Source organism: Lytechinus variegatus, chromosome 6 (assembly GCF_018143015.1).
Source record: "Lytechinus variegatus isolate NC3 chromosome 6, Lvar_3.0, whole genome shotgun sequence".
NCBI classification, from domain to species: Eukaryota; Metazoa; Echinodermata; class Echinoidea; order Temnopleuroida; family Toxopneustidae; genus Lytechinus; species Lytechinus variegatus.
The window spans coordinates 14,559,505-14,584,876 of record NC_054745.1 but is presented as its reverse complement, the minus strand read 5'-3'; the positions used below and the strand labels follow the sequence as shown (position 1 = coordinate 14,584,876).

General features: G+C 37.0%; 1 protein-coding gene across 1 annotated transcript in view; it reads right to left on the bottom strand.

Moving 5' to 3' along the window:
• Nucleotides 1-24,983, bottom strand: part of LOC121417054 (zinc transporter ZIP10-like) — a 28,590-nt gene extending 3,607 nt beyond the window's left edge. The window contains exons 1-9 of the mRNA XM_041610614.1: nt 24,543-24,983; nt 19,419-19,709; nt 13,911-14,118; nt 12,306-13,156; nt 9,647-9,815; nt 7,705-7,874; nt 5,452-5,601; nt 3,177-3,344; nt 820-889 (exon numbers count right to left, since the gene is read on the bottom strand). Coding sequence (XP_041466548.1) covers nt 820-889; nt 3,177-3,344; nt 5,452-5,601; nt 7,705-7,874; nt 9,647-9,815; nt 12,306-13,156; nt 13,911-14,118; nt 19,419-19,709; nt 24,543-24,965 — 2,500 coding nt within the window. The 5' untranslated portion in view covers nt 24,966-24,983. The remainder of the gene's footprint in view (nt 1-819; nt 890-3,176; nt 3,345-5,451; nt 5,602-7,704; nt 7,875-9,646; nt 9,816-12,305; nt 13,157-13,910; nt 14,119-19,418; nt 19,710-24,542) is intronic.
• Nucleotides 24,984-25,372: the final 389 nt, after the last annotated feature.

The window sequence follows — 25,372 nt, the reverse complement described above, 5'->3', positions numbered from 1 at the left end:
GATTACCTTTTTCGTTTTCCGAACATCGAGGTATAGGCAATTTACGTGTTTCGGAATTACGAACCTTCGGAATAAAGAACCTTCGGAATTATGAACCTTGGGAATTACGAAGTGTAACCAATATTTGGATTAGGAGAGGACCTCTTTGATCCCTTCCCTCAATTATCAAATTTGTTTTTGTATTTTTAGACAAGTAAAACATACAAAGTAAAACATGTCTAGGGATACAAAAAAGGTTCTAAAAAACCCATACAAGTTTGAAACTTAAAATAATCACAATAAACTAGCATGAAGATAAAAGCATAAGCTTAACAATCGGAAAATAAAACGATTTAAATTACCAAGGAGAAGGTCAGAGATAACTTTTATAGATTTATGTAACATTTAAAAATATCGTCGTAATTATCATCTTCATGATCACCATTATCACCATCATCATAGTCATCATCATCATTATCATCATAATCACCATCATCATCATCATCATAATCACCATCATCATCATCATCATAATCACCATCATCATCATCATCATCATCATCATCATCATCATCATCATAATGATAATAATGATAATAATAATGATTATAATAATGATAATAATAACAATGATAATAATAATAATAACAACATCAATAATTATAATAATAATAATGATAACAATAATAATACATATGATTTATACAACGTCTTTTCCATTTTGATTAAGTGTTTAAGGCGCTTAGAAGAGAGTAAAACATAAAAGTAAAAAGAACTAAGAGAAGTACACCATAATCACCATAAAATAAAAGAAAACAAATACAAATGTGCCTACCGTACCTTCTATGCAGCAATTGGTTTCTGCCGTTGGAATTTCAACAGCCTCGTGTAGTTTTTCCTCATGGTTTGCCTGTGAAGGATGATAATGATAACAATACTAAATAGGTTCATTATTGCGGATTGAAATAATCGCTAGAGGGTATTCATTTCTCTCGCAATCTACTATGGTCAACAAGGAAATTCGTGATCACTCTCGCAAAAAGTTTTCACTGGCTTTCTAGGAAAATTCGTGATCACTCTCGCAAAAAAAGAGTTGCAGCGGCACTCGAAAGCTCGTGAACTTGTAAGCTAGTGAACACTTTTTGCGAGAGTGATCACGAATTTTCCTAGAAAGCCAGTGAACACTTTTTGCGAGAGTGATCACGAATTTCCTTGTTGACCATAGTAGATTGCGAGACAAATGAATACCCTCTAGCGATTATGATAACAATAATTGATAATAATACTGATAATATTGATAATGATAGAAAAATAATGATAATAATAATAATGGAAATAGTAATAATTATTATGATACTACTACTAATATTATTGATAATGAAAACAATAATAATAACGATGAAGATAATACTGGTTAATTGATAACAATAACACCAATGATATTAATAATAATGGTAATAATAACAATAATATCAATAATAATAACATAGAAGCAAAAAAGAATTAGTACAACTACAAGTAACAATAAATTTCATTAGTCAATGTCGCAAAAGTATTTTAAAAATGGTATAAAAACTAGTACCAGAAGTATCTGTGTATGTCAAAGTATAAGTATATTATATCCCAAAGTAGCGGAACTTATAGAAGGAAAAATTCATTGTAGCAGTAGTATTACGAGTAGAAGCAGCAGACGTAAAAGTAGAAGTAGTAATAGTAGTAGTATTAGGAGTAGTAGTAGCAGCAGTAGTAGTATAAGTAGTAGTAGTAGAAAAAGAAGAAAAAGTAGTAGTAGTAATAATAGAACTAGTAGTAATAATAGTATGATAATGATAATAATATGCATTTATATAGCGCAAAAACTATTTTTATATAGATAGCCAAGAGTGATTGGTCCATAGTGCATTACGTGATATGATCGAAATCATTTTTCCTCCAGCCGATCCTCTATCAATAGATATATTGACCAGCCGGTGCATGAATATATTTTTTTCTACGTGTACTGGTGTATGGCGCCCTCTTGTGGATTAAATGTTACCAAGGCATTAAAATTACATGTTTGGGACTAAAGACTAAAGTTTAGCGATCGCTTGCAATTATTGATCAACAGTTTATATCTATTTTAATCATCAATATTCACGAAACGGACCGCGGAATTTAAGTGAGTCCGACGACGACGTACCTAGGAGCCTTAGGTCTAACGTTCGATCTAACATTAGGCCTTCTTCACAGTTACTTAAATGGATCTACATGTTGCTTGTTAGATTAGTGTAACGTGAGACAGGAATAACCGTCATTTCTGAAATTCTGGAAATTCATTTAACAATTTCTGGATATGTTTCTGTAGGTGCAGCCAAAGTAGTTAGCAGATAGAGACTGAAGCTTAACGTTAGCTCAGACTAGAGTTTTGGATTTGGTTTATGAAAGATTTGTGGTGATGTCTGATGAGCAATGAGGACTAAGACCAGTTTTTGGACGATAAAATTTGGTAAGTAGATCTAGATTTAGGCCTGAGCCAAGATCTATAAATATATTAAGTTAGGTCTAATTTTTTAACGCGTTAGATCAAACTTAGACCTAGGCCTAACGTTGGAGTTAAAAAAGGAAAAAAGAAAGAAAGATAAGTCTAAACTCTAAATCTTGCTAACGACACCGTAAATCATCGTTAATGCTAACATAACATAAGTACATTTGGTCCTGGACCTGGTTCGATAACAGAAAGATCAGGACCACCACCAACAGTAAAGGCATAGGTCTAGTCTTTTATTTATAGTCTGACCTAGATCTAGTCATATTTTATCTCATCCTAAATTGGCAAATTAGATCAGAAACTGCTTTTGATCATGGATCATCATGCTCTGCCTTCCCTTGGGTCCTCGACCTGGACCGGACTCTAACTTAGATCTGGACCTTAGCGAACATGATTTTGATTAGAAAATGGTCATTATACCAGTTCCGTCAGTCATTGTGAATATTATAAACAACTTATCTACTGCAGGCATCGTAGACCTAACTTTAGATCTATCTTCATCATTCTAGGCTATATAATATAACAGACATGATGGGGTGTGATATAAAAAAAAATTCTTGGACCACCTAAAGTATTTAAATTTTCCCTCGTGATACAAATATATCCCCTGCAAACTCTGCTGGAAAACCGTTAACGCCCTCTACGTTTGTTGATTGAAACTAATTATTACCAGATCAGTTTTTGACTCGGTGATCGTCGGTTCGGTGAACGCCTTACCGTTCACCGCCGGCGAACCGTTCTTGATGAAGGAATTCCGAGTGGACAAGCTACGCCGACGTTGCCCGTTGATTGTCATCTCCATGTCTCCTACTGCGTGGTTGTGTGAGTGTCCGAAGACCTATCAATGGGGGAAATAAAAATAATTTAAGATTAAGATCAACATTTTCTGCAGGGTTTTATGGTATCGGCTTGTAGGTTATAATATCAGGGGTCCCATTTCATTTAATACCCCCCGGGAGGGGGGGGGGGTACTCGTATGATTAAACACAAAACTTAGGGGCTTTGGAACTAAATTTTGGTCATGAAATGGAGGTCTCCGGAACTGCAATGACTGCTAAAAATGCAATATTTTGGAATAGCATAAATTTTATATTATGGAGTGTAATTATGCTTAGAATTGATCATGACGGTTCTGAGGATTACCCAGTCAGCGGTTTCCGTATCTCTCTATAGAGCTTTTGCTGTCGTTGAACGCAGTTTGCGCCGAGTAAGATCGGAGCACTCTCCCTAGAGGGTCTTCGGCATGGGGGGGGGGGGTAGGAATTTCTATAGCTTCCAAATTAGTGAAGCTCTGGAAAAGAAACTTATAGGCTGAAATGGGAGTCTCCACCGCGGCACATACGTATCAAACAAGTGACCCCCGGGGTTTTAGTAACATATATGAAATACTTAATAGGGAGGGGGAGGAGTGAATTCGTCGGCGGTCATCCGAACCGTCGTATCCACATACGACGGTTGAAAACCCATTTAAGAGATAATCGACTTCAAAGTTTACTGTAATTTTCACACTTAGTTCCCCATCATTACAACAATTTTATTGCTATAGAAAATATATGGTTGGAAAGACCGAGACAACTGCTTGACAATGGTATCCTTACTTTTACACAAAACCAAGGATTATAGAATATCGCGAAAGAGCTCCGTGCTTGTAATTTCGGTTTGAGCGGTTTAGATTTCCCCTGTAAAAAAACGCTATAGGGAATACAACAACCCTGACCGCGATTTCAATGCGCGCGGTCAGTCAAAACGTCGTATCACTTTTCACGGGCAAAGTCAATGCAGCGCAGATGGCCGATACGACAGTTTGGTTGACCGCGCGCACTGAAATCGCGGTCAGTCAAAACGTCGTATCGCTCTGCTACAGTACACGTTTCCAATGGGATTTGGGCATTTTATTAAAAAATTTTATGGCATCGGCGTTAAAATCCATGATATCTCAGAAAATAAAATAAATTGCTGCCTAGAAATTCACTTATGAATAGAATAGGACTTGTACATTCATTTTCTGCAAAAATCTCAAAATCGATTTTCTGACCAAAATTGTCCGATACGACGGTTCGGAGGAACGCCGACGAATTATTTCGCCTCCGACTTGTCGCCCTTTTTATATTCCGGACCACAGATGATCGAGCATTAGAGAATCTGAATTAGGCTAGCTACCTTGACTTCTATTTTGTTCAAAGTTCCTTTTTGTTTAATATCATTTGAACCCGAAACTTTGTGGCATTGTAAGCGCAAGTATTGTCACATTGCGCCACGCTGTTCAGTTCGCCGAGTACTCTATTATAAATTATATGTTTCCAATTATGATTCGTGTTTTTGTTAATAATCATAATTTTAGTGTAGCCCAATCGTGGGTGGAAAAAAACCCTAGTCTGATTGACACCGGGAAGAAAATTTTGTAGGAAATATATGTTAGCGGGCGGTGAGGGGGTGGGGTCGCATGACCCCCAGAACATGTAGTAAAGGGGCATCTAAGGACATGTTCTTACATCGGGAAATCAAAACAATATCAATGAAATGTCATAAAAAACTGCATGTTTAAACTGTACCTTCAGTATATTACGAGACATTTCACACCTCCTACTGAAAGAATAAATCTTTGAAGTCTTTAATCATGAAAAAAAGGTGAAATTAAGGCATATTAGATGGGGCAGCTGCTCGCATACCAAGTCACAATCAAAATCTAAAAATCACTTTCTAAGTCTTTGATGGGCTTTTCTTAAACCCAATTCACTAATATTTTTGTGGTATTTTTACAACAAGCTTTTTGTCAGGATGAACTTCTATGTCAGGGTGGTCGGCCTATCTGATCGAAGAAGGCTCAAACAAACAACTTCATAATCTGTATGCATGGTTGGTGGTTATCTCAACATGTAGATATTTTCAAACTATAGTTGTTTGTAAACACGCATTTAAGTCGAGTGAAAAAGGACACCACCTACCCCCAAGAAAGTAGTGGTTTGCTCGAAGACGAAGAACACGTAAAGAGCCATCTCTACAACGAGACACTTCCATATATAGGCCATCTCAGGGCTAGTTGGTTTGTGGGCACCCTCATCATGGCTGTGGTCGTGAGAGTGTAATCCTACAGCCTGGAAAAATAAAAACATTTAAGAGACGAAGGTGTTACACTGTAAAAACTGCGGTGTTAAAACTGACACCAATTGGTGTTAATAGAGGACCACACCCTGAGGTGTTAGAATTACACCCTAGAGATTAAACGTAACACCAAAGAGTGTAAATATAACAACAAAAGGTATTGTAATAACTCCTATAGGTGTAAAACTAACACCACCAATTTAACACCGGTGTAAAATAACTGGTGTGGTCCTCTATGTACACCGGTTAACACCACAGTTTTTGCTGTGTAGGATGACTTCGTTAACTGGCGTATGAAGGGACAAGAGAGGGTGGGGGGGGGGGTGGCTCTGGCCCTTCTGAACTAATAGGGCCAAGGGGGGGGACCAATCTTTTAAGAAATTTGAAACAAAAGGGGAAAGCGATCGAGCACGTCTTTAGGGCATTTTTTTATTTTCAAAAGTGAAAATGATGGATTATGTGCACCCTTTTGGTAAATTTGGTGAACATTTTGAGTTAAACAGTTCTCAAAGTTGTGCGGGGGTATGCACTGAGGAAATGAATGAGGGGAAAAGAAAGCGGGAAACAATAATAAATGATTATCTAACGATAATAAATTTATGTTTCATAATGGGATTTTTATCAAAAAGACTAAAATTTCGCTGGGTTCGCAATTCGTTTATTCATTTTTAGAGACAGTTTGTCCCATCCATTTAGTCCAATTCCGTTTTTTTTAACACACGAACTGATGGAAAAAATTATTACATATGTGTTCCCTTTAGTGTTTAATGCCGTTTCGTAAAGACTAATTGACAGATAAGACAATACACAATTTAATAACAAATTCATACCATCGGATATAACTATTTCAGTAGCTTAAATCTTATATGGCAATTTGTTATTATGAAACGGGCCTTGGTGTTCATGACTATCATTTCCCAGGGAAAGCTCAAAGCTAATACGAACCAGCAGCCTCCTTGTATAGCGACAACGAAAATAATATTTCATTGTTCGAAATAGACATGCCAATGAAATACTCCGGAAATTTGCTTTCCCCTATTGATCGTGGACTCGGCAGCCGATGTGCAGCGCCAGATCGACGAGGCTCTATCTCTTTAATCATTGAACGCCAAACAGGGTAGCGCGACCCCCATCTTATTTTAACGTCTTTTGGTCTGACGCGGCTGGGGTTTGAACCCCCGACCTGTGACCTGTTCTGAGACGGACGTCTAACAGCTGATCCAACACCAGCTGAGCCAACACACACCCTATAAGTCTTGAACAACTTAAATCTAGGTAGATTCCTAAAACCCATAATGCATCATTCTGTGGTGTTGTAATATACCAATTTGAATGATAACACCAATCCTCTACACATTCGTAAATAACTATACCGCAATAATTCTGTTACAAAGTAGGAAAACAAATATATTGAAGAAATATTTGAGTTTCTCTATAGCCTACAAAATGATAATATGATTGACCAATGAAAAACTATTCTCTGATTTATTAAGAGCTATCTCAAAAGGATTATTTTAAGACTAGCTATTTATAACACACAGTCAATGAGAGACCGAGGTGTCACGCGCGTAAAACATTCCCCATAGACTTGTGTGTTAAAAGAAAAATTCATAAAAAATAAATGTGAAATTAGAGGGTTGAATGTCTACTACATACCTTTGGAGAGGATATACATCTTACATTCCAAATCTGACCAGAGAAGGGTATCGTAGCCAGCTCATTTTGAAAATAAATCGCCATTTATGAAGATAAGTATGATGAGATCAAACTCATCAACTGAAACAGTAAAATAGCCCCAATTCTTCCGCCAGTCAAAAAATAGTTCCCAATCATTGATATATCTTCGCAATTTCGTCAAAGGAAGTTCAGCAGTTGCCATTTCTAGAATCAGTGTTAGATTTTGAATCATATTCATATACTTTTGTCGATCAGCAATATCAAATTGAAAAAAATTCGAATGGGTTAATTGGGTTGAACGAATATCTTTAGCCCTCCTGATGTAATTAGCTCGTGGCACCACAAGTCATTAAGATTGCATACCTGCGTGGTCTTGAATGGTGACTATCATTTCTCACGAATAACTTAACATTGCTTACCTGTGGGAGAAGATGCAAGAGAGCATCACCAGTCAATGTGGCCACGGCCAATGCTATCATGGTCTGTATGGTTTTGTCGTAGACTGAATCCGACATGCACGGTACGAACAGGCCACCAAAGACCGAGAATAAACTGATGATTAACACGGCCAAAGTGCCATATCCCCATACTGCACAAATATATGAAAGAGAGAATATTCTTATATCTGATAGAGGGCTGTGCTTCACTAAAAGTTAAAGGGATGGTCCGGGCTGAAAGTATGTTTAGCTTGATAAATAGAGTAGAATTCACTGAGCAACTTGAAATGCCGAAAACTTCATCAAAATCGGATGAGAAATAACAAAGTCATTGAATTTTAAAGTTTAGCAATATTTTGTGAAATCAGTCGTCATGAACATTCATTATAGGTGGGCTGATGACGTCACATCTCCACTTTTTCTTTTGTATTTTACTATATGAAATTAGGTTTATTCTATTTTTTTTCCTCCAAGAACTAGAAAAATTGGATTGACAATTTTATTGCTGCAACTTATTTCATTATAAGGGAGACATATGATTTTATACACAAGTATGAAATAGTGAAAAAATATGATTTTATGTAACATAAGAAAACGGAAAGTGGAGATGTAACATCATCAGCCCACCTATTATTCATGAAGACTGTTTTCATAAAATATTGCTTAACCTTAAACTTCCATAACTTTATTATTTGGTATCTGATTTTGATGAAATTTTCAGCATTTAGCTTAGTGAATTCTACTCTATGTATTAAGATATAAAAATGCTCAGCCCGGACCATCCCTTTAAGTACCATTCAAGACCACCGCACACCTTGCGATCGGTCTGCGATCCGATTTTGGAATAAATAAACGTAGGGGATTTCAATGCTAACATTGACACATGGAATATCTTACCATGCTTACTGTGTAAAGTTCTAAATCATCGTACAAATGCCCATGTTCAAATCTTTGACTATGCTACTATCCTTATCAGAATAAAAATGAATTCAAAATTTATATTGGCGTCATTGCAACTTCCGATTTCCAAACGATTTGAAACTTTCTCGGCTGTTACACACTTGCAATCATCCAATATTTAATCAATATCATTTCATTCAATCTGAACTTCATATAAAATGATACTTTTCACTATTTTACATTTTCAGAAAATTAGCAAAATATCCGGTTGCATCATCGTGTTGGTCAAATTATGCTAAGAGGACGCATGCGCTACTACGTATTAATCAATAAAATTGAGCGTTAAATAAAGTGGGCGCCATCACTAAGTGTGATTTTAAGTAAAAGCTATCTCTTCGTGTGAATATACCAATCCTTTACAGACCAATGTCGGTACCTATTTAATTCAAAATTCTATTCTGGACTTTACATATAATGTTTGATTAAACGTTTCGCTGTTTTAAAGAAAAGGAAACAAAGAACTACACATTGATTTTCCTATACATTTTGATTCATTACGGTTTGTTTGAAAAACATCCACTTTTGCCAACAAAAAAAGATAACAAAAAAGAAAAAGAAAGCTTCATCATCGTCACGTAAAATTCAAATGCTCATGTTCGTTCATGTTTTTATTGAAGAGTTAACATGGTTAACTTATTCATAACATCCGAGTTCGTTCGAACTTTATCTGTTTTTTGTGCTCAGATCACGTTTCAGTATCAAAGCAACGTTATCACTATGTATTGATAAATATCCTCCATATCTTAAATAATTATAATCTACTAGCATGTTGTCTGTTTTGTCGCTTTTTGTTTCTGTTCCACAATATCTAAAAAAAAAAGAATGATGTACGAATAAAGAAAAAGAATATATATATATATATATATATATATATATATATATATATATCGCTAAGGGGTTATCGTGGTTGTTGTTATTTTGAGAAAATATCAAAGCTGTTGCGAACTTTATAAACACTACTCACCTTGGGCTATGGGTATTTCAGACGGCTCAGTGACGGTGGTCTCTGCGCATGCGCCACTCAAAATCTGTTGCACCAGTGATGGAGACAGTGCGTTGAACTGTTCTTGGGTAAGCCCCTCCTCGTGGTCGATGCCGTAGATGTCGAGAAGTTCCTCGCTTGAAACACAGGTCTGCAGTCAGGAGGTAGAGAAAGAGAGAGGGAGAGGGGGGGGGGGGGGGCGGGTGAGCAGAAATGCAGAGATTAGAGGGGGAGTAGAGAGAGAGAGAGGGAGAGCCTTTACAATAAATATATATTGACTGATATTTGGGGGCGATGGCGACAATTCAAAACTTTTCCCTATTATACTCAATTTTATCTACGGATACATGCTTAAAAATACACACTATAGAAATAGGGAATCAAGTTTGAACCCTCCGGGTTGGTACAATAGCTGCACCCAAAGGGGTGCTAATGAGTGTAATTATGCTCTTTTGAGGGTGCATATAGCCATGTTAAGTACCCTATATAGGGTGCGAAATTGAACAATGTGATAAAGGTTCAAATTTTAACAATTTTTAATGTTTAAGTACTATGCACCTTGACATTTTTATACTTGGGGAACCTCATATTTGCACTAGCTATTAGGGAGCAACGAGCATTTCTTGGTGCATTTAATGATAAAAAAGGTGCATTTTTTCACCTTTTGCCACTTAGGGTGCACCCCTACAGTTTGGAACAAGTGCTTCATACGGGTTTAAACATTTCTTAGTGTGTACCCTTAATATTTTCATTTTTGACTACAAGTTTATGGATTGCAAACAACTTGTAAAGAACCCTGAGCATGGCTTTAAAGATGCTCCTTTTTTACAAGAAATCCGTAACGAAAAAGAAATTACACTGAAACCGGCATTTGCGCCAATCCAAACTTGTCATAGGAGGTAATATTTGCTTGATATAGAAATATCGTTTCTTCTTCCTCATGCCTAACTATGTAAAAAATTACAAAATAGGGGTTCTATATCATTTACCCATTTAGAAGCAGCTTTAATTTCTTTTAGTTTTATGTTTCTTCGTAAAATATTATTGAATCGGTTGATGAATGATTGACATATTGGAAATAATTAAAGTTTAGTAATCACCACAACGGTGAGATAATAATCAGAATACCATAATAAAATGAGAACCCCTGTTTAAAGCGCTACATTCGCAATTTCGAAGCTTCGGTATTCCGAAGGTTCGTTATTTCGAAGGTACGTTAGTCCGAAAACGAAATGAGGTTCGTAATTCCGAAGGTTCGTTACTCCGAAAACAAAACTAGGTTCGTTAGTCCGAAAACGAAATGATTAACGAACCTTATTTCGTTTTCGGATTAATGAACCTTCGGAACATCGAACCTTTTTTCGTTTTCGGATTATCAAACCTTCGGAATAACGCCACAAATGTTCGGATTAACGAACCCTTTTACGTTTTCGGATTAACGAACATCGAGGTATACGCAATGTACGTGTTTCGGAATTACGAACCTTCGGAATTACAAAGTGTAACCGTTTTAAGGGAGTAATACCTTACACGTAGGTCCCCAACCATGTGTGTTATATGGAAAACTGTCGGTGCAGGCTAATAAAAAAAAACTTTGATTAAACCACATCCAGACAGACAGATTTAAACTGCCCACTGTCAACTTAGAATTCGTTGAAAACATTTAAGAGTAGAACAAACAATTTTAATATTCCAAGAAGAGATTTAGCTGTCTGATTCGTCAGAGCCTCTCAGGGAATTAGTAACCTACTATAACCCCGTGGTGCAGCTCCCTTGGGTCCATGATCATAACTATCACTCATACAGCAGTCAATATATCTTTATATCCAATGATTTCTTACAATCAGGTGCAATAAAATGTCTGGGTATATTCCCTATCGTAAACTATCGTGCATTACAATGGCAGAGAGATGCAAGTGTCAAAGCAGCCTGGTCTGATTTAAGCCATTTTGACTCTCACTTTCAAAGTGAGAGCTTATTTATATCAGTTTGTTTGAATAAATTGAATTACCCCCTTCCTGAAGATATGTCAGGCAGGCATTGTGGTGTCGCATTGGTATCAGTCATATCCTTGCAAATGACTGACAGACATTTTTTTAAAGAAAATATATTTTTCGTCACTTACGTCCTATTGCAGCAGAAGTTCAATGCAGGGAGGTGAATGTACTGTATGTGTTAAAGATAACATTTCACCCCTGACCTAGCCATATGGCGCAGCGCAGACTAATGCTATATGAGTGCGTTGCACGAGGTGAATATTTCCTGATATTCACCGACTACTGTTAAAAGCTTTTGGAATTCTCGCTTCTCATTGGCTGGGGTGAATTTTCCTCAGTGAGAACCAACGACAGGATGTGCCTTGAAATGCACCCCAAGAATATAAAGATAAAGACATGCATGTTTCCCCAAAAGAATAGCGACTTAATACATGTCTTTTGAAAATAAAGAGAGAGAGAGAGAGAAAGAGAAGAGGGGAAAATCATCCAATTTTCCCCCTTAATAGTTTAAAGGGAATTATTATTTTTCATTTGCCCTTTGTCTGATTATGCAGTTACCGAACACTTTTAAATGAAATATTGTTGATTGCTCATAAAGAGATTGAGTTAAAATAGTAAAGATAAGGAGTGGGTGTTGTTTTTACCGTTGCAACATCCGGTACGTGCGAGTGATTATGATGATCGTGATCGTGGTCATCATGGTTGTGGCCATCATCAGCCAGTACTGTAGCTCGTTTCTTAATGCTCCGTCTCTTCGAGCCCGTTGACATGACATCTCTCCTCCTACGGGTGTGATCGTGGTCATGATCATGACCAGGATGGTCGTGATCATGGTCATCAGCTGCCATGGCTTCCCTCCTCTTTCGTGTGTGATCGTGGTCATGATCGTGACCAGGGTGGTCGTGATCATGATCATCAGTTGCCATGGCTTCCCTCCTCTTTCGTGTGTGATCGTGGTCATGATCGTGACCAGGGTGGTCATGATCATGGTCATCAGCTGCCATGGCTTCCCTCCTCTTTCGGGTGTGATCGTGGTCATGATCGTGACCAGGATGGTCGTGGTCATGGTCATCAGTTGCCATGGCTTCCCTCCTCTTTCGGGTGTGATCGTGGTCATGATCATGACCAGGATGGTCGTGGTCATGGTCATCAGTTGCCATGGCTTCCCTCCTCTTTCGGGTGTGATCGTGATCATGATCGTGACCAGGGTGGTCATGATCATGGTCATCAGTTGCCATGGCTTCCCTCCTCTTTCGGGTGTGATCGTGATCATGATCGTGACCAGGGTGGTCATGATCATGGTCATCAGCTGCCATGGCTTCCCTCCTCTTTCGGGTGTGATCGTGGTCATGATCGTGACCAGGGTGGTCGTGATCATGGTCATCAGCTGCCACGATATCCCTTCTCCTACGGGCGTGGTCGTGTTCGTGGTCGTGGTCATGGTCGTGGCCTGCATGCTCGCCGATGCCCAGATCCATCATTATATGAATAAACTCTGAGTTGGGGGAAAATAAAATTGCAAATATATTTTCCCTATTCATGCAACCACATGTCATCTTGTGAAGTTACATGAAGAAACCAAAAATGTAACATAAAATATAAGAATAATTTATTGATATCTGCAATTCTTTTGTAAACAAATTAACAATGCAAGCACAATAAAGATAGCATGGAAAAAGAAATATGTGATAAGCAAAGCAATCTACAAAACTTTATTTTCTTTGACATACCGATTAAAAAAACACAAGAGGTGTGACACGACATTTGCTCGTGCGACAATTGCTCCTGCCTTAAGTTCATCTAATATTTTATTTTTTATTTATTCAAGCAAAACAGTTTCACAACATCAGATATTAAATGACTGCATTGCATCTTTGTCCTCTTTGCAGTCGAGGATTATATGTAAGGTTTCGTGTTAGTCTTAGAATTAGTGTGTACAGTGTAGTGTTACACCCTAGGTCATTCGATAAGGGAGTGGAATTTAGAACGGAGCAGTTGTCGTCGGAGCAAATGTCATAGACCTGCAGTGATTGCCACTAAAAGCAAAGCTTGACTGGGTGAAATATATTTGAAACAATTAACAAAATTATTCATCCCATCATCTTTCTTAATACAAGTTACAGTGAATGTGAGTTAAAGTTTGAGACAATAATAAAGGAAAGGAACATTTTTTCATTCAATTCAGTGAATATTAGTTCAATAGCCATTTTCAATTGATGTCGTAATATGAAAACTTCTCAATCACTGACCTTCCTCTGGGATGACCCCTGACGTTCCGTATATGCCGAATATATATTCGGTGAACGCTGCGGTCGACGGCATCGAAGGCTCTCCAATGCAATGACCATGAAGGAGTCCGTTGATCACGACCTGGGCGATGTGGTGCGTCTCGTGGTCGTCAGCTCCTGTCTCGTGGTCAGCCACGTTTTCTTCGAATACGGATTCGACGTTGAAGCACTGTAGATAACATGAAGAAATTTAAAAGAGCAGGTTAAATGTATAGTTATGTACATTAGTTATATCTCTGGGAACGATTTTTCCCTTTTTTTGCTTGAGGTGCTGAAGTGAATTTGACAAGCAAAAAAAAAGGAGGGTGGGGGTATTCGCTCAAATAAAGGTCGTAAATGGGTTTCACTACAAAATGGATGTCGTTTGGTCACGAGAAATTCGACTAGAACACTATGGTGTTAAATTAAACTGACAACAATACTGGTGTTAATAGAAGACCACACCCTGAGGTGTTAAAATAACACCCTAGAGATTGAACATAACACCAAAGAGTGTAAATGTAACAATCATAGGTGTTGTAATAACACCTATAGGTGTAAAACTAACACCACCAATTTAACACCAGTGTAAAATAACTGGTGTGGTCCTCTATATGTTAACACCACAATATTTGCTGTGCATAATGAAAATAATAATAATACACCTAGCACCCATGCACCCCCTTGGAAAACCATGGGAAGCACCCTCAGCACCCCCGATTCCCAATGTCATGTCTCAGGTAGGCCTATATCGGGGAAAGTACGAATTGAATAATCCATTTTTCAAATATCATTCCGAACAATAAACTATGGACCTTCATTTTAATTTTTTTATATATAGGGGTGATTCATTACGCCATACGCTAGGAGCTTCACACTGTAGGCCCTATTGTGAATTAAAAGAAAAAATAATTGAAATGTCATTGCTATAAAAAAATGAAAATACCAATTGGTTTAATACCAATGTTCTTTTCATGCATTTCGCCCATATTATGACATTTAGTCTAATTAGACCAAAATGGAATATGGACTAAATGGCGATTGGAGCAACACGTTATTAGACGAAATGGCGAGTGGACGAAATGACGATTAGACCCTCTGGAAGAACTGATGGTAGACCGAAGGGGATAGAAGACGAGCTGGTATTTGGACGACTTGACATAAGACCAATTGAAAATAAACATGTAAAGCCGGGGCCCCATCTTACAAAGAGTTGTAATTGATCCAATCAACCACAACTATGGAAAGCCAGCAACGTCAACATCCAAAATTCAATTTGTTCTAAATATTTTCTAAATACCATGAATACGATATGTATTCATAAATTTATAGCTTTCTTGGAATTTCAGCGTGCTTTTCTTTGTTTGCAAAGGACATTGTGCAAATTTCCTGAAGAGAAATCATGAAGTTGATGGATTTCCATATACACGAGGCTGATCGGATCAATCGTAACTTTTAGCAGGCTGGAGGCGCCCAGATTTACGGATGGCTCCGCGGTATGTCGATGGGCTCGGGTAATCCATGCTGTGTTCAGTGAACGTGTAAAAATTCCCTTGATAGCTAGTATGTCAGGCCTCAGGGGGTTTCTTTACCCACAAGTTATGATCCTTATTTCAAGGAACTTGGGTTCAAGTTGGAGGACATATTATTATAAGATCAGTCAAGTTTAGCACATGTTCACCAAATGGACCTGATGTAGGATATGGGAAGAGAGACACGTTATACACGTGCCAACCAACGTACCTCCCCGACTAAAGAACAGCTAGCCCTCGGGTTAAAATACTATAAGGAGTCCATGTCCGTCGCTCGACTGACTTTGCACAGAAATTATAGACAAATACTAATGAAAATCGAATTCTGTATGTTTTTCATTGAATGTTTACGATTTAACAATTCAAGAAACAAAAGCGAAAAAGAAGGGATTAATGGATGGTGGCAGCGTAAATTCTAATTGAGGCAAATCAAATCACTGGTCATATGGTAGTAAACAAATCCGTGCACAGATGTGGGAGCTAGGGTGTGTGTGTGTGCGGGGGGAGTGAGTGCGTTAAGGCGACCCCACACCTTGCGACTAGTCTGCGACTCGAATTCGGAATACAATGTAGTAGAATGTGATGCTAATATTGAGACTTGGAACATCTTACCGTGTAATGTTCTAAATCATCGTAAGAATACCTATGTTCAAATATGTGACTTTGCTATCATCCTTATTAGAATAAAAGCGAATTTAATATCTAGTCGTAATGACGTCATAGCAGTCGTACGATTGGCTACGATTTGAAACTAATTTGGCCTTTGCTGCAAAATAAAGGCTCACAATCTTACAAAATGGTATATTAGTATTCTTTCAATTAATTTTATCCTCAAATAAAATGATATGTTCAATTTACATTTTCAGAAAAAGAGCGAAATGCGATTTATTCCAAAATCGGATGGCGAACAGTCGTAAGGTGTGCAGTGGCCTTTAGGGTGGTTCGCACAGAAGTTCATCGCACACATTACGACTGGTCCATTACCCGGGAAGTATCATCATTATGATCATTTATTACTATTTCATTTATTCGGCAAATGATACAAAAACACATTTCGGTATAAACAGTACAACATAAGAAATATCAACAATTGGAACGCCAGGGACAGAAACAGTTAAAGAACAAGTCCACCCCAACAAAAAAGTTGATTTGAAAAAAGGAGAAAAATCCAACAAGCAAAACACTGGAAATTTCATGAAAATCGGATGTAAAATAAGAAAGTTATGACGTTTCAAAGTTTCGCTTTATTTCACAAAACAGTTATATGCACATCCAGGTCGGTATGTAAATTGGCAGACTGATGATGTCACCCACTCACCTTTTCTTTTGTATTTTATTACATGAAATATGAAATATTCTATTTTTCTATTTATTATTCTATTTTAAACAAAATTTAACTTTTTTGAACATGTGGAATTACCATTATTCGAAAGTTGGTCCTTGATTGTCAAATATGTAAAAATTAAAATATTGTATTATTCAAACAATAAAAGACAAAAGAAATGGTGAGTGATGGACATCATCGACTCTCTCATTTGCATATCGGTTAGTTGTGCATTGAACTGTTTTGTGAAAAATAAGCGAAACTTAAAAATGTCATAACTTTCTTATTTTACATCCGATTTCAACGAAATTTGCAGCGTTATGTTCATTTGATTTTTCTCCATCGATTCAAATCAACAATTTTCTGATGTGGACTTGACCTTTAACTGAACCACTGTGACATGAAGCCTCCTGTCCCAAACCCAATCCCAATTTAACACATTTTCTATCAGTATGAAATATAGAAATAAATCTTGTTTGACACATGTTGATGAAAATAATGAAACACTAACCAGAAACTTCTAAAAATATGGAAGTGTTAAGTTTTACAGTAGTGTTTATAGGATGGAATAATCATACGAAATGCTCTACACTGTAAAAGCTGCGGTGTTAAAACTGACACCAATTGATGTTAATAGCGGACTACACACCCATGACCTAGCATGACCTAGCTGAGGTGTTAAAATTACGCCCTAGAGATTTTTATCGTAAAACCAAAGAGTGTAAATGTAACAACAAAAGGTGTTGTAATAACACCTATAAGTGTAAAACTAACACCACCAATTCAACACCAGGTGTAAAATATCTGGTGTGGTCCTCTATGTACACCGGTTAACACCACAGTTTTTCCTGTGTAATTTCTCTGAAAATCGGATAACAACGGATCGACAATTAGTTTGCGCCGGGCTCTGTTGATAATGTCGTTTTCTTGGAGTTTAAGGCGCGTACCATTCAGATAAGAATAGTTACGCCTGTGATTAATTATGTCTTATTTTGCGGGTATAAATTTGTGATGCATTAATGCTCTAGATGTACAATAAATAGCCTTTACACAGGCTTATTCTTGTAGCACTGGGTTCATACTTAGTTTATAATGCCACACAGAGGTTAGCCGCAAATCTTAAGACCTTGTAATGAATTAATGAGAATGCTAGTACCCCGTGCAATCGGAAGCCGTGCTTATTTATTGGAAGTGTTTTAACGCCGACATCTGTTCCCGGAATGAGCAATACAGGTGCTACTTACGCAGTTAAAATTGCCCATATACATGATATATGCCCTATCAAGGTCTAGTTTTACGAGCGTGTATCCTGTTAAGTGTAATGGGAATTGCTCCCCTCAACGACTGTTACACTTTCACAAAAGGGTTCATTAAGTCACAATCGATCTTAATACCGGAATCACTCCTTCTCATTTTCTTAATCGCATTTTTTTTGATATATCAAGAATTGCCCTTTTAACTGCACAAAAAATTCAAATCATATGTCATATGATTGAATTGATTACTTTTTTTGCATATGAATAATTTAATATACCTGCATGTGTCTTAGCAAAATGCATTTGCAATTGCCAGGGGCGGATCCAGGATTTTCCAAAAGGGGAACGAATTTTTTGGAGGAAAATTTTGACAAGCCAGAAAATAAGGTTTTCAACCTCAAATTAAGAATATTACGTACCCGGGAAAAATTGACAAGAAAGCAAAAAAAGGTCTTCAATTTCAAGGGGGGGGGGGGCACACCTCGATTTTACTTCTCAAAGGGGGGGGGGGGACAATTGGATTTAAGGATAAAACTATATAAGAAAATTTTGACATAAAAAGGGGTCATTTTGGTAAAGAAATCAAATAAAAGAAGAATCATATATACTCTCTAAATCAAAAGAGCTAATCTAGCTCCTAATCACACTTCCCTTGGAGTTCTGCATGCAGTTAACTCCAAAAGGAGTCACAATGCACTCTTAAAGGATGTACAGCTCACTCCAAAGGGATTGGTACCTTGTATCACTCCAAGAGAGGTGTGATCAGGGATTAGATTAGACTTCTTTTTTTTTGCATTTAGAGAGTATTTTCTTTTCTTTTTCTTTCTATTTCACATTTAATTCAATTCTTTATTCCATTCCATTCAAAACATAATACAAAGTAATATAAAGTAATACACATAAAGTACAATTTTACAGACGAACATTCTTACTTCGTAAAACAAAAAACAGTATAATATTACGCATCAGTGGAAATGAGGCGGGTACACTAAAAAACAAAGGATCCCCTTGGAAATGAAAAAAATATAGTCGACTTATTCGTATTTGCGAATATACATATACAGTAAAAGAAAAAGAGGACATACCCCCACCCCAAAAAGATAAAATATGCGAATTATTGAACCTACACTGTAAAAACTGTGGTGTTAAAACTGACACCATTTGGTGTTAATAGAGGACCACACCCTGATGTGTTAAAATAACACCCTGGAGATTGAACATAACACCAAAAAGTGTAAATGTAACAACCATATGTGTTTTAATAACACCTATAGGTGTAAAACTAACACCACCAATTTAACACCGGTGTAGTCCTCTATGTACACCGGTTAGCACCACAGTTTTTGCTGTGTAATTATCATGATTATTAATCACTCACCGTGGCCATGGTTGTTGCAGTATAGTTCTGTTTTATCGTGTCAAGAATCACTTCCAGGTCAGCCTCGCCCAAGGTCGCGTTCGAAGAATCGGGCGCCGTGGTCATGAGTGACGTCATGACCACGCTCTCGGTGAGGTCGGTCCCACCCGGGCCGGCGTGGCAGACGGAAACCATCTCGTAGGTCCCGTAAAGGAGGATGGAGCTGGCGTGGAGGAATGTGGCCTCGTCGAACCCGTGGTCGACATCGATCCCCATGGTTGAGAAGACATCTTCTGTAAAATCATTCTGACACTGTAAGGCAAAGTGAAAACGAAATTGGATGGCGATCAGTAATATTTTTCTATGTTTATTTATATTTATTTTCACTTGAAAGCACGGGATAACCGAGTTGTGGGCCTACATGCTTTTATTACAGATAAAACTTTGAAATTAGCAAAGAAAAACTGGAAAAAGGAATAGGAAAAGTAAGCAGAAAACCCAGTTGCGCATCCATGCACGGTGATCTAGTGTTTTTAAAAAAATTGCTCTTTTTTTTTGGGGGGGGGGGGGCGGGTCTCGTGAAAAGTTCCCACTCTCGGATTTCATATTCTTTACAGCATCTCTTCGAGGATTGTTTACCTTCAAAGGACCCCCCCCAAAAAAAAATCACACGAAATCGCAATATGCACAAACACATCCATACAACTCATAATCTCTTTAGTTTGGGGTAAAACAAAAGAAATGAACATTATCAATCACTATCTTGAAGTTGAATTTCAATTTCAAAGAGGTTTTTATAAAAAAAGTACTCTGCTAAAACAATCAGCAGACTAACAATGGCAGTTCAAAAATGAAAGATATATATTTACCAAAGATCACCGATTGAATAAAAAACACAGAAAAAGCAGGCCACAAATGCGTCTATACATGTATTTGACAAATTAGTCATCGGCCTAGCAAATAGGGACATACTGGATCCAAATAACACGATGTGGTAATGCGGCATTGCGCGCGCATCTACTGGATATTTTGCCACGCCCACATTGTTATCACATGATCACATGTTTGGACGCGTGAACCAACTACTGTATCACATTGTTGTCGCCACAATGAAGTATCGGTTTGTCGGAATCGAACCATGTAATCAAATTTACACAAATTTTGAAATACTGTAACACATATTCTGATAACCATCCACCAAAAAGATCATACCTTTGTTTTTAAATTGTCATTTCAGTTGACATTTGGCAAAAATATGACGAGACAAGGGACTTGACCATGAATGAATCATCCCCACAAGATTCGGTCAAAATACATGATCACAGCGAGAAGGAAGAGAGAAGCAATTTTTTTTTCAATGACGGTATTTTAATTCGCATTTTCGCATTAATTCGCATTGCATGGTCAGTCTCCTTTATACCTTCAAAATCTAATCTCTGAATACATTCCCGTAAGAAATCTCCGATCCTCTACTAATAAACAGCTAAATGTACAAAGAACGAATTTAACTCTGGGAGAAAAGGCATTTGCCTCATCAGCTCCATCTCTCTGGAATGCTCTTCCACTGAGGATCCGATCAGCAGAATCACTTGAAGCATTTAAAAAATACCTAAAATCTTATTTGTTTTCTTCTTATTTTTGTTAAATATTGTTAGCTAATTTCATTTATTCATGCACCCATACATTATGCAAATTATTTTATCTGTAATTCCCAATCCCTCTGCGCCTCGGAATAGTTCACTAGATAGATGGCGCATAATAAATGCTGTGTTTATTATTATTACTATTTTATCTGATGCGAAAGCGTGCATGCATGAAACAAAAACTCGTAAACTATAACCTTCTTTTAAGTAAAGAAAGACAGAAATAGGCAACTATAACGCGATGTATCTGTCCCTAAAATTGGCAGTGAACATAACGTTTGATATCTTCGTTCACTATATTAACTTGATTAATATGGATAAAGAAACCATACTAGTAAGGGGAGCGAACTCGCGTATATACAGTTCGGCATATGCGGCCCTTAAGTCAATTTTTACGCCTTTCCAGCAGTTACCAAGCATTTCATTTTCCCCTTTTTTGATCACCCAGCCAGTACTTCCAAGTTCCAACGAAACACAAGCGCCAGTTCTCGGAGACCCCCATTTCATGTTAAATACCAGTTCCCAAGCATCCCCATTTTCAGTGGGCCACATAGCAACTTCCGTACTTCAAGATATGGTTTCAGATTTCGGGGCCCACCCAAATCAAAGTACCCCCACCCCTCCCCCTCCCTGAGATACTCTTCGCGCCAAAACGGCTCATAACTAGGTCTCTGATTTCATATAAAGACTTGTAGTAATCACAAAATACCAAATTTCAATTAACATATTGCCATCAGCCAATCAAGTGGAAGGATTTCGTTAGCTTTTAACTGTTATTGCAAATTTATTATTGTAACAAGTTTTATGAAAACGGGCCCCTTGTCCAGGTTAGAAACGCCAACAAAAGTCATATTACATTTGGTCGATGAAAAGGGTATTCTGGGCTTTAAAACATTATCATCTAAATATAAGGAGCCAAATTCACAGAGCAAAAAACGCTGAAAATTTCATCAAAATCTGGAAACAAAAATAACGAAGTTATTCAGTTTCGACGTTTAGCAATATTTTGTGAACGGTGATGTCATGTCCCCACTTTGCCCTTTTCTTTTATATTACATTAAATCATGTATATTTAACATTTTCATTCATAAGTAATATCCCGGGCGGACGGTGCCCCCGATGTTAATCATTTGTGGTCCGGGTCACGCAGAGCGGCAATTCACTCTCAGACAAAACGCGGTAGGACATTTCCAAGATAAGCAAAAGTATAATTTTTTTATAAGAATGTGATTTTTTTTATTGGAGGAGCGGTGGCCTGGGTTAAATTAATGTCAAAAGCGGCATGGTTCTTTATTGATGTAATGGGGGTAAAGAAGGATAAGAGATTGCCATATTTCCCATGTGCATCATGGGAAATATGAAATATTATAATCATATCCTCATTGTCAAGTGAAACAACGATTAATTCCTCCCTGAACATGTGGAATGAGCATTGTTTAATACTATATGATTCAGTTAAGTTAGCCGTATATCGTCAAATCTGTAGAAAATGAAATATTGTATTATTCAAACAATAAAAAGCAAAAGAGTGAATGAGCGACATCATAGACTGTTCCATCTGCATGTCACCGAGTTATGCATTGTACTTTTTGTGAAAAATAAGCAAAAAAAAGTTAAAACGTCATGACATTCTTATTTTACATCCGATTTAGATGAATTTCCAGTGTTATGGTAGTCTAAATTCTTTCTCTTTGTTAGTATTCCAATCAACAATTTTCTGGGGTTGACTTGACCATTAATGAGTCCAAAAAGGGGCATTTATACTTGAGTTTTGTGCAATATAAAATAAGATTTGAATATAGGCCTTTCCAATAATTCAATTTTTTTGCAACATAAACTCAAGGGATTTCATGTGTCTGATGACGAGGTAAAAAATGATGTTAAAATAGAATATTCAAAGAAGCGGCTTATTAATTCGTGACGGTACGAGTGGGGAGAATGTATACGCATTTTTACACAATAAAAATGGGAGACATAATTATGTTAACACATGCATGCATGCATAAATAGCCGAACCCATTCGGTGAAAACCCTAATCGAGTATCCAATTTTGTTTATATAACAAAGATATTTTTTTTTTAAAGTTATTTTTAGATTGGCGGATGTGGTATCTTTGGTCTCTTTGAACCTAGCATAATTTTGCTTCCCTCAAACGAAGTACAGACTGCCCGGTAAGAGGATACGAGTTTGTTTTCTGATCGAAAATACAAGGGATGTATGTATTCAATCGCTCTCAAAATGAGGAAAGGACAAAAGAGTATGAATACTAGTGTATTAACAGCATAATGATGCGATATTTGTAAAAAAAAGTTAATAGTACCATCAATCAATGAAAATGTAAAATAAAAAAAATAATATAGAGAATACAAGTTGGACAATTCGTAATTGAGATAATCTGTAATGTTGTTCTATTGGAAATGTTCTACGCTCGTATTCCTGCAAAGATTATTTTCGGACGCACGCTTTTCTTCACGAATTGAAAAAAAAAACGATCCTGCTTTTTTAATAGGCGTATATAAAACAGACAGGCCTATAATATAACGCAACTCTCACGTTTAATACCTTATTTGGCAATACCTTAAGTTTAGAAACTGTATCGTGACCTTAATTTGAAGGTATGTAGACATTAATGATCTCACTTTAAGTGGTTTCACTTCGCCTTTCGTTTGGCCGGATCTCTATCTATCTACCTACCTACCTATCTACCTACCGTTCTATCTATCTATATTTCTATATATCTATCTATCTAATCTATCCGGCGATCTATCTACCTACCTACCTATCTATCTATCTATCTATCTTTCTATCTATCTATATTTCTATATATCTAATCTATCCGGCGATCTATCTATCTTATCTATCTATCTTATTTATCTATCTATCTTTCTATCTATCTATATATCTATCTATCTAATCTATCCGGCGATCTATCTATCTTATCTATCTTTCTATCTATCTATATTTCTATATATCTAATCTATCCGGCGATCTATCTATCTATCTATCTATCTATCTATCTATATATCTATCTATCTATCTATCTTTCTATCTATCTATATTTCTATATATCTATCTATCTATCTATCTATCTAATCTATCCGGCGATCTATCTATCTATCTTATCTATCTATCTATCTATCTATCTATCTATTCAACCATCCATCCACCTATCTTTCTTTCTTCTTTCTTTCTTTCTTTCTTTCTTTCATTCTTTCTTCTTTCCTTTCGTTCTCTTCTGCATCTCGATCAAGTGTTTCGTTAAACCTCTTAGTAATGAAATAAAAAAATAAGGTGTACACATGCAATACATTATAATTAGGAATTCGTTTCCTTCATTCATTGTTTCAGTTATTTTTTTCAGTCTTTTCACATTCCTTATTGATTTATGAATTGGCGCATATTTCCGTATTTGCAATTTGCATTAAAGGCAATTGGAATATAAACGAAGACATCTTCTTTCTATTCTTTCTAAAAAAAAGCACGAATTTCTTTTAACTTTTACCTTTGTGCAGTTATCCACCCGGTGTTCACAATCGATTCGCCCGAAAACTATTTCAACCAAAGACAGAACTTGGGAATAAGAAATGTTCTGCTCCGGATTGTGCGAAAAGTCGAATTCCTCCCTCAGTTCGGCAAGCTCAGCTTCCAAAAGATAATTTCCAATTTCCACAAAGTCATCATGGTTGTGTTCGTGTTCATGTTCGTGGTCATGGTCATGCTCGTGTGTATCCCTCGATTCTCTCGTCGACGTCGCCCCCGAGATCGTCAAAAAGTTTGAAAGGATGAGAAGGAGGATGAAACCTCTGCACACGGTACCTAAGTACGCCATCTTAATTAGACAGTCTTTCCAATACTGAGTGCGTGTTACGTACAACAGGTTGTACTTTAGTACTGTGCGCAGCGTACCAGGACGTGCCGTGTGCATACAGAGAGACAACGAAGTAGTTTCAAGAGTTAGCATCACTAATACTTGAAAGAGATACACTATGCAAATAGTTATATATTGACTTTGAGGACATTAAATCCTATCCCGGTTAATTTCTCTTTATTCTAAGACACGCCTCCTGATATTACATGTTGTACTTTGGACTCGCTTGTTGATTAAATGAAATGCAGACCGCAAGTGATTAACGCTATTGATAAGAAACTAGATACCTACTTGAAGCGGTACGGTATGAATATATTCATACCCTTTCTCTATACTAACATCGGATTGGCTCATGAATATGAGGAAATACCAAAAGCGGTCGTTTAAGAATTCCAGGATTTGATTCAGATTGTCTTATGATAAAGATAGGTCTTACTTAAGATTATGTTTGATGCGGTTAACAT